Source organism: Coregonus clupeaformis, chromosome 15 (assembly GCF_020615455.1).
Source record: "Coregonus clupeaformis isolate EN_2021a chromosome 15, ASM2061545v1, whole genome shotgun sequence".
Lineage (NCBI taxonomy): Eukaryota > Metazoa > Chordata > Actinopteri > Salmoniformes > Salmonidae > Coregonus > Coregonus clupeaformis.
Genome location: NC_059206.1, coordinates 3,599,209 through 3,616,702, shown reverse-complemented (window position 1 = coordinate 3,616,702; position 17,494 = coordinate 3,599,209). Strand labels below are relative to the sequence as shown.

Genomic DNA, 17,494 nt, shown 5'->3' with positions numbered 1-17,494 from the left:
AGTTGTCAGTCAGTTTATCTCACTCCTCCCTCCCTGTCTCTTTCACACAGACAAAAATGACTCAAAATCAAAACACACACACACACACACACACACACACAGTTGTCAGTCAATTTCTCCTGTCTTTCTTTCTCATCATCATCTCATTATCAGTTTTTTCCCTCTTTCTTCCTCCGTTTCTCTCACTTCTTTCTCCCTATCTCAATCTCTCTCTAACACACACACGCAGATACACACACAAACACACACATGCCTGTGTGAGCGCACTCTCCGGAGACAGGGGTTTTGGCTGTGCAGCCAGCAGCGGCAGCGTCTGAGTGGACTGTGTCTTAGATTAGCATTTACTAGTTCTGGGTGTAACGTGATTAAAGCTAGCATGAAACACCATGTGTCAACCACACATAAACAAATGCACAGACACTCACTCACAAATGGCGCCGTACTGGTAGCCATGGCTGATAGGTCCCGTTCATTTTGAACATTTATTAATATTGAATTGTTTTGAAGTGTTTTTTTTTTTTTTTTATGTCATCAGCTCTTTGTGTTTTGATTGCTCTTCTGAATTTGTTGTAATTGGTCATCTTGACCAAGATGAAATACTGGTGTTATCTTGTTTGGCTAAGCTAGCTACACTCTAAAAATTAGGGGTTCAACAAGGGTTCTTCGAATAACCTTAGGGTTCTTGGCACTGAATATTGCCCCCAAAAGGTTCTTCCAAGAACCCCATAGGATATACCCATTGGACTTGGGTCTCTGATGGGACTTTACCTCATATATGGATTTTTTATTCTGCTTTGCCACTAAAATCATAATAAACACTGACAACTCAAATATTGTGTTATTGTTATGAGTATTATTATTAATAATAGGGGAGGGGAGGGTTCAAAATGTAACCCCAAACGGTTCTTCAAGGACCCATTATAAGGGGTTCTTTGCTTCAAAGAACTTATAGGGGTTCCCCCACAGTTGAAACCCTCACAAACTTTTACAGATGCACAATTGAGAGCATCCTGTCGGGCTGTATCAACGCCTGGTACAGCAACTGCACCGCCCGCAATCGCAGGGCTCTCCAGAGGGTGGTGCAGTCTGCCCAACAAATCACCGGGGGCAAACTACTTGCCCTCCAGGACACCTACAGCACCCGATGTCACAGGAAGGCCAAAAAGATCATCAAGGACAACAACCACCCGAGCCACTGCCTGTTCACCCCGCTATTATCCAGAAGGCGAGGTCAGTACAGGTGCATCAAAGCTGGGACCGAGAGACTAAAAAACAGCTTCTATCTCAAGGCCATCAGACTGATAAATAGCCATCACTAGGCGGCTTCCACCCGTTTACGTAACCCTGCACCTTAGAGGCTACTGCCCCATATACATAAACTTGAAATCACTGGCCACTTTAATAATGGAACACTAGTCACTCTAATAATGTTTACATACTTTTGCTTTACTCATCTCATATGTATATACTGTATTCTATTCTACTGTATTTTAGTCTATGCCCCTAAGACATTACTCATCCTAATATTTCTAATGTTTATATATTCCTTAATTCCATTCTTTTACTTTTAGATTGTGTATATTATGTGTATTGTTGTGTATTGTTAGATATACTGCACTGTTGGAGCTAGAAACACTAGCATTTCGCTACACCTGCAATAACATGTAAACATGTGTATGTGACAAATACATTTTAATTTGATTTGATTTGAATTTCAATTTGAAGAACACCTAAAGGATCCTCCAGTAAACTTTTATTTTTAGAGTGTAGCAGCTAGCTAGCTATGGAATGTTTGGATTTGAATGTGATTAATTGCGCAGCCCTAGTGGTAAGCTTTCAGCACCCTGTGGCAGCAGTAACGTTAGCATCACCCAAGTGGGTGCTACACAGAGTTAGTGGAGAGGAGTAGCTAGCTAGCCAGTTAGCTAACCATCAAGCTACAAAACCCAGAGAAAGGACGTGGGGGACTTGAAAGCGAAGTGGGCTCATATCTCTATAGGCGCGCTGCTGAGGATGCGGACCTGACTGTCTCACCGGCTCCCTCCTCTGTGACCATCCATCCCTGAAGTTCCTCCTCTCTCAATGCCGTCATTACTGCTTCAATTCATCACTCATCCTTCCACTGCCATACTGTGTTACAATGTTATTATTTTGGATTTGTTGTAGTTTGTTATGTGCTTTTGTATACGCAATTCAGCTTTTAGCTGCCATTTATACACAATAAAACGAAACTAAAAAAACTAAAAACAAATACACAGTTAGTGCAGGTGACTTACTGTGTCCCGGTGTGTGTCTCTCCCCCGGTCCCTGACCCTGACCCTGTCCCAGTGCCTTGCTCTCCAGGTGTTTGAGCTGTGTGACCAGCAGGGACAGGTGCTGGAGCAGGTCTCTGTTCTGCAGCAGCAGCTGGTGGACACGGGCCTGGGCCTCTATACGAGCTGCGGTCTCCACTGACATCTGATCCTTCAGGAGCTGCACCTGAGTGGGGGAGACGAGCAGGAAAGAGGGGGGATCAGGAATCAGAACTGGGCCTAGTGGGACTGATGATGATGGGGATGTGGATGGAGGGGAGGGGATGTGTGTGTCTGTGTGTGTAGTGTGTGTGTGTGTTTATAACAGTGACTAAAAATGTAAATGTAAGCAGTGGTCACTTCACACACAAACAGACTCCACCTCTCTCTACGAGTTTGTTTGTTTTTGTCAGTGAGTATTTTCTGTTTGAAGAACTCTATTTTCTATTTCATGCCCCCCCCCATTTTAGATGGAATTCCCCCGACCTGAAATTGAAAATAATGACTATTATTTCTTCATATAATTCACGGTGAGCTCATTATCGTCCGACGACGCCATCTGCAAACCTCTGGGAACGACTGGGAAAATAAATGAAAAATATAAATAAATCTGTGTTTGTGTTGTGCCTTCCAGGCTCATTTTCTACAACAATAGCAGACTGATTTACTCTCTCACTGGTGTGTTGTGTTTGTGTGTGTGTGCGCATGTGTGTGTGTGCACATGTAAATGTTTGTGCACATGAATACGTGTGTGCGTGTTTATCTTTACATAGCTGTGATGGCAGTGCCCCCTAGTGGTCATGCAGCAGAGAGACAGGCAGACATTGGTGCCAAATGAGGCACATGATGCCGTGATTAAGCCAGACAGTCAGACAGTCAGTCAGTCAGACAGTCCCCCATGGCATGTCAGTGATACTACAGTACTGAATAAGACTTGGTTGCTGAAGTGTGCACTGTAGGGCTGGTTGTATTATGTGCACTGTAGGGCTGGTTATATTATGTGCACTGTAGGGCTGGTTGTATTATGTGCACTGTAGGGCTGGTTATATTATGTGCACTGTAGGGCTGGTTAAATTATGTGCACTGTAGGGCTGGTTAAATGATGTGCACTGTAGGGCTGGTTATATTATGTGCACTGTAGGGTTATATTATGTGCACTGTAGGGCTGGTTAAATTATGTGCACTGTAGGGTTATATTATGTGCACTGTAGGGCTGGTTAAATTATGTGCACTGTAGGGTTATTTTATGTGCACTGTAGGGCTGGCTATATTATGTGCACTGTAGGGCTGGTTATATTATGTGCACTGTGCATAAACTTAATTAACCTTTGCACATGTGTATGTACAATATATACAATTTAGCAGACGCTTTTATACAATACGACTTAAAACAATGTGTGCATATGTTTTTATATTGGCAACCCCGGCGGGAATCGAACCCACCACCCTGGCGTTGCTAGCGCAATGATCTTACCAACTGAGCCACACTGGACTGGTGTAGAGGATGACCTGGTGAATGTAATGCTGTAGAAACCGATAAAGAGTGTATGGTGGGCTACAAGGTCAGCTGATGCCTGAGGAGGACAGCTGTGTCTCACTGACCAGACATCTGGACCACAGATATATAACAGCTTGGTGTGTGTGTGGGTGTGGACGTATTTAACTAGAATAGTAAACAAACAAAAATTTGACCAACAGGGGACATTTTGTTAGTCCCCACAAGGTCAAATGCTATTTACATTTACATTTTAGTCATTTAGCAGACGCTCCTATTTCTAGTGGTTTTAGGGTTAAGGTTAGAATTAGTGTTAGGGTTAGAATTAGGTTTAGGGTTAGGAGCTATGATTAGTTTTAGGGTTAGGGTTAGGAGCTAGGTTTTTGGGTTAAGGTTAGGGTTAAGGTTAGGGTATGGTTTAGGGTTAGGTTTAGGGTTAGGAGCTAGGTTTTTAGGTTAAGGTTAGGGTTAGGGTTAGGGTTAGGGTTAAGGCTAAGGTTAGGGTTAGGGTTAGGGTAAGGTTTAGGGTTAGGGAAAATAGGATTTTGAATGGGACTGAATTGTGTGTCCCCACAAGGTCAGTTATACAAGTGTGTGTGCATGTGTGTCTGTGTGTATGTGTCTTCTCTCACCTGTGCGACGGCCACCTGTGTGTGTTGCTGCTGCTGCTGGATCTGCTGTTGGAGGAGCTGGAGATAGTGCCGCGCCGCCAGCGGGGTGAGAGACGGAGAGCAGGGGCTGCTGGGAGAAACCACGCCATGCGGAGACACCGTGTAGCTGGAACGGCTCTCATAGTCCTGAAGACAAGACAGTCACGATGAGAGGACTGGACACACAACCAATCCTGGGTTCAAACACTATTTGAGATCTATCAAAGGCAAGAATATTGAATTAACATTATAAAAGGCATAAAGCTTAAGTACAAAGCATAAAGAAGCATTACAAGGCATTATTCTTGACATAAAGATCCTCGAGTTACAAAGCAAAGCATGAACATAACATAACTACTTAGGCCGAATACCCGGGTAGCTTACAAGAGAAGCATTTCATACAACCTTATTCCATGGGCAGGATACAGGATAAGAGACAGAACAAAGGCATTTCATTCCATTTACAACATTTTTGGGTGTGACTCTTTCAAATCAAAACCAACCACCATTGACCAATCAAACGATACCAAGTTACAGTAACCTGATCACCCAGGCCCAATCTCCACAGGATGTCACAGCATCTAAAGGCTTGTGTGGGGGATGAAACCTAATGCAGATAAGACAGAATTCCTTAAGACAATAAAACCCCTTTTTATAGAGTAGTTTACAGTTCACCCTGTACAGATACTAGTTACCACATAGATCATACATCCATATACCAGTTACCACAGAGATCATACATCCATATACAAGTTACCACAGAGATCATACATCCATATAAAAGTTACCACAGAGATCATACATCCATATAGATAGCATCAGAGTTTTCCTAAGAGGACACATTTTAGAAAAATACCAGACATGGATGCAATAGCATCACTAACACACATTTCAATAGTCAGTCCTCTGGATACTGTAGAGAGATCCATTTTGGCCTCTTGATGGGGGAAGGGCTGACTGGTCCATGGGCATTGTCCTTTGTGTTTTGTTGGGCCATTTGCCATGCAGCCGGAGTTGACAGAGAGCACATAAATTAGGGAAGAGTATACACTGTTAGTGAAAAGGGTGCCAGGGACATTTTACTAAGCATGACTGTGACATGGTGAGACAGGGTGGTCATGGAGAGTCCCAGTTGCTGCATCACAAAGTCTAGTGGGAAAGAGCTCCCTCCCTCCATTTCTCTCTTTCTTTCTTTTTTCTTTCTATCCCTCCTCTCTCTCTCTCTCTCTCTCTCTCTCTCTCTCTCTCTCTCTCTCTCTCTCTCTCTCTCTCTCTCTCTCTCTCTCTCTCTCTCTCTCTCTCTCTCTCTCTCTCTCTCTCTCTCTCTCTCTCCTTCCCACTCTTAATGTTCAAATCTCTTAAACACCCTGCTCCCACCAGAGTAAGTCAATCATCTTCACTCTCTCTCTCCTTCCTTCCTTCCCTCTCTCTCTCTATCTCTCTCTCCTCTCTCTCTCTCTCTCCCCTCTCTCTCTCTCTTCCACCTTCCCTCTCTTAATGTTCACATCTCTTAAACACCCTGCTCCCACCAGAGTATGTCAATCATCTTCACTCTCTCTCTCCTTCCTTCCTTCCCTCTCTCTCTAGTCTCCCTCTCTCTCTCTCTCTCTCTCTCTCTCTCTCTCTCTCTCTCTCTCTCTCTCTCTCTCTCTCTCTCTCTCTCTCTCTCCTTCCCTCTCTTAATGTTCACATCTCTTAAACACCCTGCTCCCACCAGAGTAAGTCTATCATCATCCCTCTCCCTCCCTCCCTCCCTCCCTCCCTCTCTATCCTTCCTTCCTTCCTTCCTTCCTTCCTTCCTTCCTTCCTTCCTTCCTTCCTTCCTTCCTTCCTTCCTTCCTTCCCTCTCTCTCTCTCTCTCTCTCTCTCCTTCCCTCTCTTAATGTTCACATCTCTTAAACACCCTGCTCCCACCAGAGTAAGTCTAGCATCATCCCTCTCCCTCTCCCTCTCTCTCTCCTTCCATCCCACCCTCCAACCTCTAACTTCTTAAGAGCTGGGCAAATTTCTAGTAGCAGTCATGTTTTCAGGGGGATGACAAATGTCCCCGTCTGATAGTGTACCGCTGACAATCACGGACTACAAAAGGAAAACCAGCCACGTCGCTGACACAGACGTCTCGCTTCCAGACAAGCTAAACACCTTCTTCGCCCGCTTTGAGGATAACACAGTGCCACCGACGAGACCCACTACCAAGGACTGTGGCCTCTCCTTCTCCGTGGCCGATGTGAGTAAGACATTTAAGCATGTTAACCCCCGCAAGGCTGCCGGCCCAGACGGTATCCCTAGCCGTGTCCTCAGAGCATGCGCAGACCAACTGGCTGGTATGTTTACGGACATATTCAATCTCTCCCTATCCCAGTCTGCTGTTCCCACATGCTTCAAGATGGCCACCATTGTCCCTGTACCCAAGAAAGCAAAGGTAACTGAACTAAATGACTGTCGCCCCGTAGCACTCACTTCTGTCATCATGAAGTGCTTTGAGAGGCTAGTTAAGGATCATATCATATCACCTCTACCTTACCTGCCACCCTAGACCCACTTTTAATTTGCTTACCGCCCCAATAGATCCACAGACGATGCAATCGCCATCACACTGCACACTGCCCTATCCCATCTGGACAAGAGGAATACCTATGTAAGAATGCTGTTCATTGACTATAGCTCACCCTCCAAGCTCATCATTAAGCTTGCGGCCCTGGGTCTGAACCCCGCCCTGTGCAACTGGGTCCTGGCCTTCCTGACGGGCCGCCCCCAGGTGGTGAAGGTAGGAAACAACATCTCCACTCGCTGATCCTCAACACTGGGGCCCCACAACAGTGCGTGCTCAGCCCCCTCCTGTACTCCCTGTTCACCCATGAATGCGTGGCCAAGCACGCCTCCAACTCAATCATCAAGTTTGCAGACGACACAACAGTAGTAGGCTTGATTACCAACAATGACGAGACCTCCTACAGGGAGGAGGTGAGGGCTCTGGGAGTGTAGTGCCAGGAAAATAACCTCTCACCCAACGTCAACAAAACAAAGGAGATGATCGTGGACTTCAGGAAACAGCAGAGGGTGCACCCCCCTATCCACATCGACGGGACCGCAGTGGAGAAGGTGGAAAGCTTAAAGTTCCTTGGCGTACACATCACTGACAAACTGAAATGGTCCACCCAAGCAGACAGTGTGGTGAAGAAGGTGCAACAGAGCCTCTTCAACCTCAGAAGGCTGAAGAAATTTGGCTTGGCACCTAAAACCCTCACAAACTTTTACAGATGCACAATTGAGAGCATCCTGTCGGGCTGTATCACTGCCTGGTATGGCAACTGCACCGCCCGCAACCGCAGGGCTCTCCAGAGGGTGGTGCGGTCTGCCGAACGCATTACCGGGGACAAACTACCCACCCTCCAAGACACCTACAGCACCCGATGTCACAGGAAGGCCAAAAAGATCATCAAGGACATCAACCACCCGAGCCACTGCCTGTTCACCCCGCTATCATCCAGAAGGCGAGGTCAGTACAGGTGCATCAAAGCTGGGACCGAGAGAATGAAAAACAGCTTCTATCTCAAGGCCACCAGACTGTTAAATAGCCATCACTAGCACATTTGAGGCTGCTGCTGCCTATTGAAATCACTGGCCACTTTAAGAAATGGAACACTAGTCACTTTAATAATGTTTACATATCTTGCACTACTCATCTCATATGTATATACTGTATTCTATTCTATAATATTCTACTATATCTTAGTCCATGCCGCTCTGTCATTGCTTGTCCATATATGTATATATTCTTAAATTCCATTCCTTACTAGATTTGTGTGTATTGGGTATATGTTGTGAAATTGTTAGATATTACTTGTTAGATATTACTGCACTGTTGGAGCTAGAAGCACAAGCATTTCGCTACACCCGCAATAACTTCTGCTAAAATTTGATTTGATTTGATTTGACCACACCCCCTTGGTGTGAAACTATTGAAATGGTACAACCAGACTATTTCTCAGATACATGCAATTTCACCCTTGAAGAGGTAGATAATGTTTTGACTTCCCTACCAAACAAAAATGAAAATGGATCAGATGGTGTCACTTACGAGTCCTCCCATGCCCTCATACATATCTTCGATCCCTGTCTGATTAATGGAAAGGTACCTGACTCATGGAAGGGTGCTCCTATCCACAGAATACCCAAAAAGACAACGTTCCAGATGATCCATCTACATGGAGAGACATCTCCCTCTTGCCCTTTGTCTATAAAGTGTTCATGAAATGCTTGCTCGCTCACATAGTACCATGGCTTGTAGATACAGGCATTCTCTATCACAAACAAAAGGCATATATAGACAGACAGGGCATGAATGAGCATGTTTTCTGCCTAAAAACTGGAATCGATGACTTCAAGCATGAATCCACAAAGTTTTATCGTGTGTTTTTGGACTTTAGAGATGCCTTTGGCACTTTATCACATGGTGTAATGATCAATGACGTGAGGAAATACAACTGCCTCAGCCTTATGTGGACATTATATCTGATGTGTACAAAGGCTATTTTCTCCAAGTTATTTGTGGGAAGCAGCTGACTAAGCCAATCCCACTCAGGGTTGGTGTAAAAACCGGCTGCCCATAGATTGCTGTTAACTTCATCCTATCTATCAACCAGTGGCTGAAATGGCTATGCCAGTGTGCCCCAGCCCATGTGCGGTCACCGAACCCAGTACAGGGGTATGCTGATGACGTTCAGATCTCCTCCAGAGAGGAGCATGTTATCAACGACATGCAATCTCACACAGATTACTTTATGAAATGGTCTGGGCTGGAAGTGCTATCTCTCTCAGAATGACCTTCTCGATCCAAACCAGTCAGGTTTCAAGACTGGTCATTCAACTGAGACTGCTCTTCTCTGTGTCACGGAGGCTCTCCGCACTGCTAAAGCTAACTTTCTCTCCTCTGCTCTTGTCCTTCTAGACCTGTCTGCTGCCTTTGATACTGTGAACCATCAGATCCTCCTCTCCACCCTCTCCGAGCTGGGCATCTCCGGCGCGGCTCACTCTTGGATTGCGTCCTACCTGACTGGTCGCTCCTACCAAGTGGCGTGGCGAGAATCTGTCTCTGCACCACGTGCTCTCACCACTGGTGTCCCCCAGGGCTCAGTTCTAGGCCCTCTCCTATTCTCGCTATACACCAAGTCACTTGGCTCTGTCATATCCTCACATGGCCTCTCCTATCATTGCTACGCAGACAACACACAACTAATCTTCTCCTTTCCCCCTTCTGATAACCAGGTGGCGAATCGCATCTCTGCATGTCTGGCAGACATATCAGTGTGGATGACGGATCACCACCTCAAGCTGAACCTCGGCAAGACGGAGCTGCTCTTCCTCCCGGGGAAGGACTGCCCGTTCCATGATCTCGCCATCACGGTTGACAACTCCGTTGTGTCCTCCTCCCAGAGTGCGAAGAGCCTTGGCGTGACCCTGGACAACACCCTGTCGTTCTCCGCTAACATCAAGGCGGTGACCCAATCCTGTAGGTTCATGCTCTACAACATTCGGAGAGTACGACCCTGCCTTACACAGGAAGCGGCACAGGTCCTAATCCAGGCACTTGTCATCTCCCGTCTGGATTACTGCAACTCGCTGTTGGCTGGGCTCCCTGCCTGTGCCATTAAACCCCTACAACTCATCCAGAATGCCGCAGCCCATCTGGTGTTCAACCTTCCCAAGTTCTCTCACGTCACCCCGCTCCTCCGCACACTCCACTTGCTTCCAGTTGAAGCTCGCATCTGCTACAAGACCATGGTGCTTGCCTACGGAGCTGTGAGGGGAACGGCACCTCCGTACCTTCAGGCTCTGATCAGTCCCTACACCCAAACGAGGGCATTGCGTTCATCCACCACTGGCCTGCTGGCCCCACTACCTCTGCGGAAGCACAGTTCCCGCTCAGCCCAGTCAAAACTGTTCGCTGCTCTGGCACCCCAATGGTGGAACAAGCTCCCTCACGACGCCAGGACAGCGGAGTCACACCACCTTCCGGAGACACTTGAAACCCCACCTCTTTAAGGAATACCTGGGATAGGATAAAGTAATCCTTCTACCCCCCCCTTACCCCACCCCCCAAAAAATTAAAATAAAAAATACATATTGTAAAGTGGTTATCCCACTGGCTATAAGGTGAATGCACCAATTTCTAAGTGGCTCTGGATAAGAGCGTCTGCTAAATGACGTAAATGTAATGTAAATGTAAGTAAAAGACACTAAATGTGCAGTGTTCTATGAAAAACACAGTGGAGGTCACCTCTGTTTCAAGTCTAAAAGTCCCCAACATTTACACTAATTAATAAACCAATCAGTCTACTCTTGTCACGAAACATATAGTTATCTTGGACATAAGTTTAATGTTGCTAGCGAGTGGGGGGAACAAGTTGAGGAGCTCGTCCATGAGTATTCAACCAGGCTTGGTATGATTGACATTTCCCCTCTGCCTGTGGTCATGAAGCTAGAAGCTGTGAGAGAGGAGAGCCCTAGCAAATATTCAACATCTGCTTGCAAATGTGCATATCCCACAGAAGGTGCTGAGGGAAATGAATAACAAAACTGTTCAAGTGGTGAGAGAGTGACTATGCTTAAACACATAGGGTCTTCCTGAGCCAAAGAGAGGGGGGTTTAGGTGTCCCGAATATTGAGTGGATTTACACTGCTACCAGACTGACTCACCTGTTGAACATGCTCAACAGTGACGATGTGACAGTTAAGGAGTTCGCCAGAGCCTCCCTCCATCTGGACCTACGGCGGCGGAAGGTTCCATTGGCCAGGGACACTGAGGACAACTTCCTGGACTTCAGGAGGAAGGCCAATGGAAAATCGGACACTCGTGCTGCGGGATTTGGAGTCTGGTCAGACTGGCCGGACCTCAACGACCTGTGCAACCGGACTGGAGTGGAGCTCAGGTGGACACGGACTGATATGCAAACTGAGCCAGTGACTGCCTCTGATGCAGTTGTGGCAGATTGCGGTGTTGTTGTGGAGGCTTCTGTCACCCATGATGGAACATCTCATCCTACATCCAGGACAACACTCCTTGGTATCAGACGGACGCAGCTACTGCAACACTGGCCTGGCCTGAGGCTGCAGGGGAAACACGCTGCTCTGGACTGTGCAGACCACTCTGTCTCCCATTCCATGTACCAGAATGCTGCCATTGGCGAGGACATTCTCACCTTTACTGTTAAGGCGAGGCTGGAAGTTCTACCAACAAAATATAATGTAGCACTCCGGTACCCTGCAAACCATGAACCATTTTGTATTCTACATGAGTGAAATGTAATGGAGTCATTGCCCATATTGTTAATGACTGCTGTTCATACAAGGATTTGTACAATGCTAGGCATGACCACCTTGTTGACCACCAACAGCACACATGCATAAACATTCTTGTGTAAGAGGAAGCTGGTTTTATGTTGATGATGATATGTTTTCCTGTGTGCCAAATACGCCAGATATCGTTGTTGTGGGGGAAGGCCAGGGGGAGGTGCTCATTTTGGAAGTGGGTTGCTCATTTTATGGCTACATGGAGCAGGCCTTTGCTGAGAACCTGCTTAAGTACCAGCCCCTCGTGGCACGCTTAGACAGACTCGGGTGGAGGTGCAAGCTGGTGGTGCTGATATTCGGCAGTCTCGGCCATGTACACAGGCTTGCAGTGCGTGGCCTCCAGATTGCGGGCCTGACAAAAACTAGGGCAAAGCAATTGGCTAGGTACTGCTTTGTTTCAGCTGTCGTGGGCAGCCTATCTGTTTGGAGAAGGAGGTGCTTTCTGTACCCTTGAGTGTCATGCATACAGGGACCTTTGAAATGTTTGGATCCTTCTTTTGTAAATTTGATTGGTGGATTCAAATAAAGTATTTAAAATGTGTGTGTTAGTGAAGGGCTTAGGAGAGTGTGACTGGGTCTAAATACAGTACTCTCCAAAGTGTTAACATGTATTTCTATGGGTTGTTACAGGGCATCATGCTAATGTCCACTCATCACTGTCATGCTAAGCAAGAGAAAAGCACTCCTTATAACGACAGACACATACAGTACATTATATGCTCGCATATACACCTATTTTCGATATTCAAACATTGCTGTAATACACTAGCAATAATAAACTAGCTAATACAACCTAAGTAATCAACTGAGATGGAACACTCACCAGTGTACTAGTCACAATTCACCACTAGAGGGAGCCCAGAGACAGTGTTTGAATGCAGTGCATGCACAACAAGACTTCAGACACATGAGAGAGGAGAGAGAGAGAGAGAGAGAGAGAGAGAGAGAGAGAGAGAGAGAGAGAGAGAGAGAGAGAGAGAGAGAGAGAGAGAGAGAGAGAGAGAAAGAGAGAGAGGAGAGAGAGAGAGATAGAGGGAGGGAGAGAGAGAGAGAGAGAGAGAGAGAGAGAGAGAGAGAGAGAGAGAGAGAGAGAGAGAGAGAGAGAGAGAGAGAGAGAGAGAGAGAGAGAGAGAGAGAGAGAGAGAGAGAGAGAGAGAGAGAGAGAGAGAGAGAGATGCAGCTTGAGCCCCACCCTCTTCAACATATATATAAATCAATTGGCGTGGGCACTAGAACAGTCTGCAGCCCCCGGCCTCACCCTACTGGGCTCAGAAATCCAATGTCTACTGTTTGCAGATGATCTGGTGCTTCTGTCTCCAACCAAGGAGGGCCTACAGCAGCACCTAGATCTTCTGCACAGATTGTGTCAGACTTGGGCCCTGACAGTGAATCTCAGTAAGACAAAAATAATGGTGTTCCAAAAATGACAACAAATAGAAATTCTATCTAGACCCTGTTGCCCTAGAGCACACAAAGAATTACACCTACCTTTGGCATAAACATCAACACCACAGGTAACTTCCACAAGGCTGTGAATGATCTAAGAGGCCTTCTATGCCATCAAAAGGAACATAAAACTCAACATCCCAATTAGGATTTGGTTAAAAATACTTCAATCAGTTATCGAACCCATTGCCCTCTATGGTTGTGAGGTCATCAAAAGGACATAACACTCAACATCCCAATTAGGATCTGGTTAAAAATACTTAAATCAGTTATCGAACCCATTGCCCTCTATGGTTGTGAGGTCTGAGGTCCACTCACCAACCAAGAATTCACAAAATGGGACAAACGCCCAATTGAGCCTCTACATGCAGAATTCTGCAAAAATATACTTTGTGTACAATGCAGAATTAGGACTATACCCGCTAGTTATCAAAATCCAGAAAAGAGCTGTTAAATTCTACAACCACCTAAAAGGAAGTGATGCCTACACATTCCACCACAATGCCCTCACCTACAGAGAGATGAACCTAGAGAAGAGTCCCCTCAGCCAGCTGGTTCTGGGGCTCTGTTCACAAACACAAACAGACCCCACAGAGCCCCAGGACAGAAACACATTTAGACCCAACCAAATTATGAGAAAGCAAAAAGATAACGTTTTGACACGATGGAGCAAATTGGAATGCTATCTGGCCCTAAACACATAGTACACAGTGGCAGAATACCTGACCACCGTGACTGACCCTAAATTAAGAAACTCATTGACTATGTCCAGACTCAGTGAGCATAGCCTTGATATTGAGAGAGGCCACCATAGGCAGACATGGCTCTCGAGAGATTACAGGTTATGTGCCCACTGCCCAAAAAAATTAGGTGGAAACTGAGCTACTCTTCCTAACCGCCTGCCGAATGTATGACCACAGTAGAGACACATATTTCCCACAGATCACACAGACCCACAAAGAATTAGAAAACAAATCAAACATTGATAAACTCCCATATCTGTTAGGCGAAATACCGCAGTGTGCAGTCACAGCAGCAAGATATGTGGCCTGTTGCCATGAGAAAATAGTTACCAGTGGAGCACAAACAACATTGTAAATGCAACCTATATTTATCTGTTTATTTATTTTCCCTTTCATACTTCAACTACTTGCACATTGTTACAACACTATACACAGCCAATAATAATATAGCATTTAAAATGTCTATATTCTTTTAAAACGTTTGTGAGTGTAATGTTTACTAATGTTTCCCTTGTATATTTCCCTTTTGTTTATTGTCTATTCCATTTGCTTTGGCATTACTTTTTGACCGCTCCTTCTCTAAATAACAGTCTAGTTGCTGTGTCAGGCTGGGTATCAGGTTGACATGGGGATAAAAAAAAAAGATCAGCTTTAATATTGCAGATAGATTGTAACTTCTATCAATGTAATTGTCTGCATCACTTCCAATCCCCCATGTTTTTTCTTCTTCTCGCAATATATATATATATATATATATATATATATATATATATATATATATATATACACACACATACATACATATATACACATACATACATATATACACATACATATCCTTTAAAAAAATATATTTACCTTTATTACTTTCTAACCCCACCACCCCTTCCCTAATTGGAGTAAACTAGTGAACAACAATGCTTAGGCCTCTACTTCCAGCTTATACATACTACAGTGAGGAAAAAAAGTATTTAGTCAGCCACCAATTGTGCAAGTTCTCCCACTTAAAAAGATGAGAGAGGCCTGTAATTTTCATCATAGGTACACGTCACCTATGACAGACAAATTGAGATTGTAGGATTTTTAATGAATTTATTTGCAAATTATGGTGGAAAATAAGTATTTGGTCACCTACAAACAAGCAAGATTTCTGGCTCTCACAGACCTGTAACTTCTTCTTTAAGAGGCTCCTCTGTCCTCCACTCGTTACCTGTATTAATGGCACCTGTTTGAACTTGTTATCAGTATAAAAGACACCTGTCCACAACCTCAAACAGTCACACTCCAAACTCCACTATGGCCAAGACCAAAGAGCTGTCAAAGGACACCAGAAACAAAATTGTAGACCTGCACCAGGCTGGGAAGACTGAATCTGCAATAGGTAAGCAGCTTGGTTTGAAGAAATCAACTGTGGGAGCAATTATTAGGAAATGGAAGACATACAAGACCACTGATAATCTCCCTCGATCTGGGGCTCCACGCAAGATCTCACCCCGTGGGGTCAAAATGATCACAAGAACGGTGAGCAAAAATCTCAGAACCACACGGGGGAACCTAGTGAATGACCTGCAGAGAGCTGGGACCAAAGTAACAAAGCCTACCATCAGTAACACACTACGCCGCCAGGGACTCAAATCCTGCAGTGCAAGATGTGTCCCCCTGCTTAAGCCAGTACATGTCCAGGCCCGTCTGAAGTTTGATAGAGTGCATTTGGATGATCCAGAAGAGGATTGGGAGAATGTCATATGGTCAGATGAAACCAAAATATAACTTTTTGGTAAAAACTCAACTCGTCGTGTTTGGAGGACAAAGAATGCTGAGTTGCATCCAAAGAACACCATACCTACTGTGAAGCATGGGGGTGGAAACATCATGCTTTGGGGCTGTTTTTCTGCAAAGGGACCAGGATGACTGATCCGTGTAAAGGAAAGAATGAATGGGGCCATGTATCGTGAGATTTTGAGTGAAAACCTCCTTCCATCAGCAAGACCATTGAAGATGAAACATGGCTGGGTCTTTCAGCATGACAATGATCCCAAACACACCGCCTGGGCAACGAAGGAGTGGCTTTGTAAGAAGCATTTCAAGGTCCTGGAGTGGCCTAGCCAGTCTCCAGATCTCAACCCCATAGAAAATCTTTGGAGGGAGTTGAAAGTCAGTGTTGCCCAGCGACAGCCCCAAAACATCACTGCTCTAGAGGAGATCTGCATGGAGGAATGGGCCAAAATACCAGCAACAGTGTGTGAAAACCTTGTGAAGACTTACAGAAAAAAACGTTTGACCTGTGTCATTGCCAACAAAGGGTATATAACAAAGTATTGAGAAACTTTTGTTATTGACCAAATACTTATTTTCCACCATAATTTGCAAATAAATTCATTAAAAATCCTACAATGTGATTTTCTGGATTTTCTTTTCTCATTTTGTCTGTCATAGTTGACGTGTACCTATGATGAAAATTACAGGCCTCTCTCATCTTTTTAAGTGGGAGAACTTGCACAATTGGTGGCTGACTAAATACTTTTTCCCCCCACTGTATATACATTTTGTGGACACAGTCAATTTTACAATAATTATTATATTTTGTTTGTTTTTACTCCTGAACTTCCTCTACCCTCAACCTCTCCGTTCATTTTCATGTCCATCCGGTTTGCTTCTATATGCCATATCTTTCTAACTGTGCTATTTCACAAAAGCTCTCAACCTATAACCTATATATTTATTATGGACACAGTATGCTTACATTATTAGTTATCTTCTTGTTATTAGTTGTTGTTAGTTGTTATTAGTCCCATCCTTCAACTCCATTCAACACCACCCATCTATCTCTTAACACCATCCATATTGGATTTCTATTTGCCATATATTTTTCAACTGTACTGTGATGTTTTGCAAAAGTTCTGAACCTTTCTATTCTCATTGTTTCTACAGATTGTACATTGAAAATAAACATTTTTGCTAAAAGTATTATTATATTATTGATCGATTGACTATGACTTTTCAGATCACCCAGTAATGCTATCTGCAGGGTTAGCTCCAGGTAAATATTGCAATCCTTTAGCCATTCCTGGACCTGTGTCCAAAAACAAGCTACAAATTGACAGTACCAAAACAAATTATCTAATGATTCTGTCTCTTCGCAGCAAAATCTGGAGAGCTGGGAAGATTGTATCCCACATATAAATAACATTCTATTGGTAGCAAGAATTTTATATAATAATTTAAATTGAACAATTCTAAGTTTTGAATCCGGCGTTGTTTTGCGTATCAGTTCATAAACACTATACCATGGGATCGGTACGTCAAAAATCTCATCCCAACTATTTTGCAATCTATATGGGACGGCTGTAAATCCTTTGATCCTTACATTAAACTGGTATACTTTTTTATTTATCACAGTTTTCTTTAACCAATTATGTTCTTTAACGCAAGGCCGACAGACAAGTTCCTTACTTTTTCCCCCTTCCACTTTCCTCTTCCATTTTTGCGGTAATGCTGCAATTATTTGGTTGTAAT

The 17,494-nt window shown here is 44.6% G+C and overlaps 1 protein-coding gene across 1 annotated transcript in view; it reads right to left on the bottom strand.

Moving 5' to 3' along the window:
* si:dkey-34e4.1 (carboxyl-terminal PDZ ligand of neuronal nitric oxide synthase protein) overlaps positions 1-17,494 on the bottom strand; it is a 150,473-nt gene that overhangs the window by 20,810 nt on the left and 112,169 nt on the right. Inside the window, exons 8-9 of the mRNA XM_041897696.2 lie at positions 4,419-4,583; positions 2,277-2,478 (exon numbers count right to left, since the gene is read on the bottom strand). Coding sequence (XP_041753630.1) covers positions 2,277-2,478; positions 4,419-4,583 — 367 coding nt within the window. The remainder of the gene's footprint in view (positions 1-2,276; positions 2,479-4,418; positions 4,584-17,494) is intronic.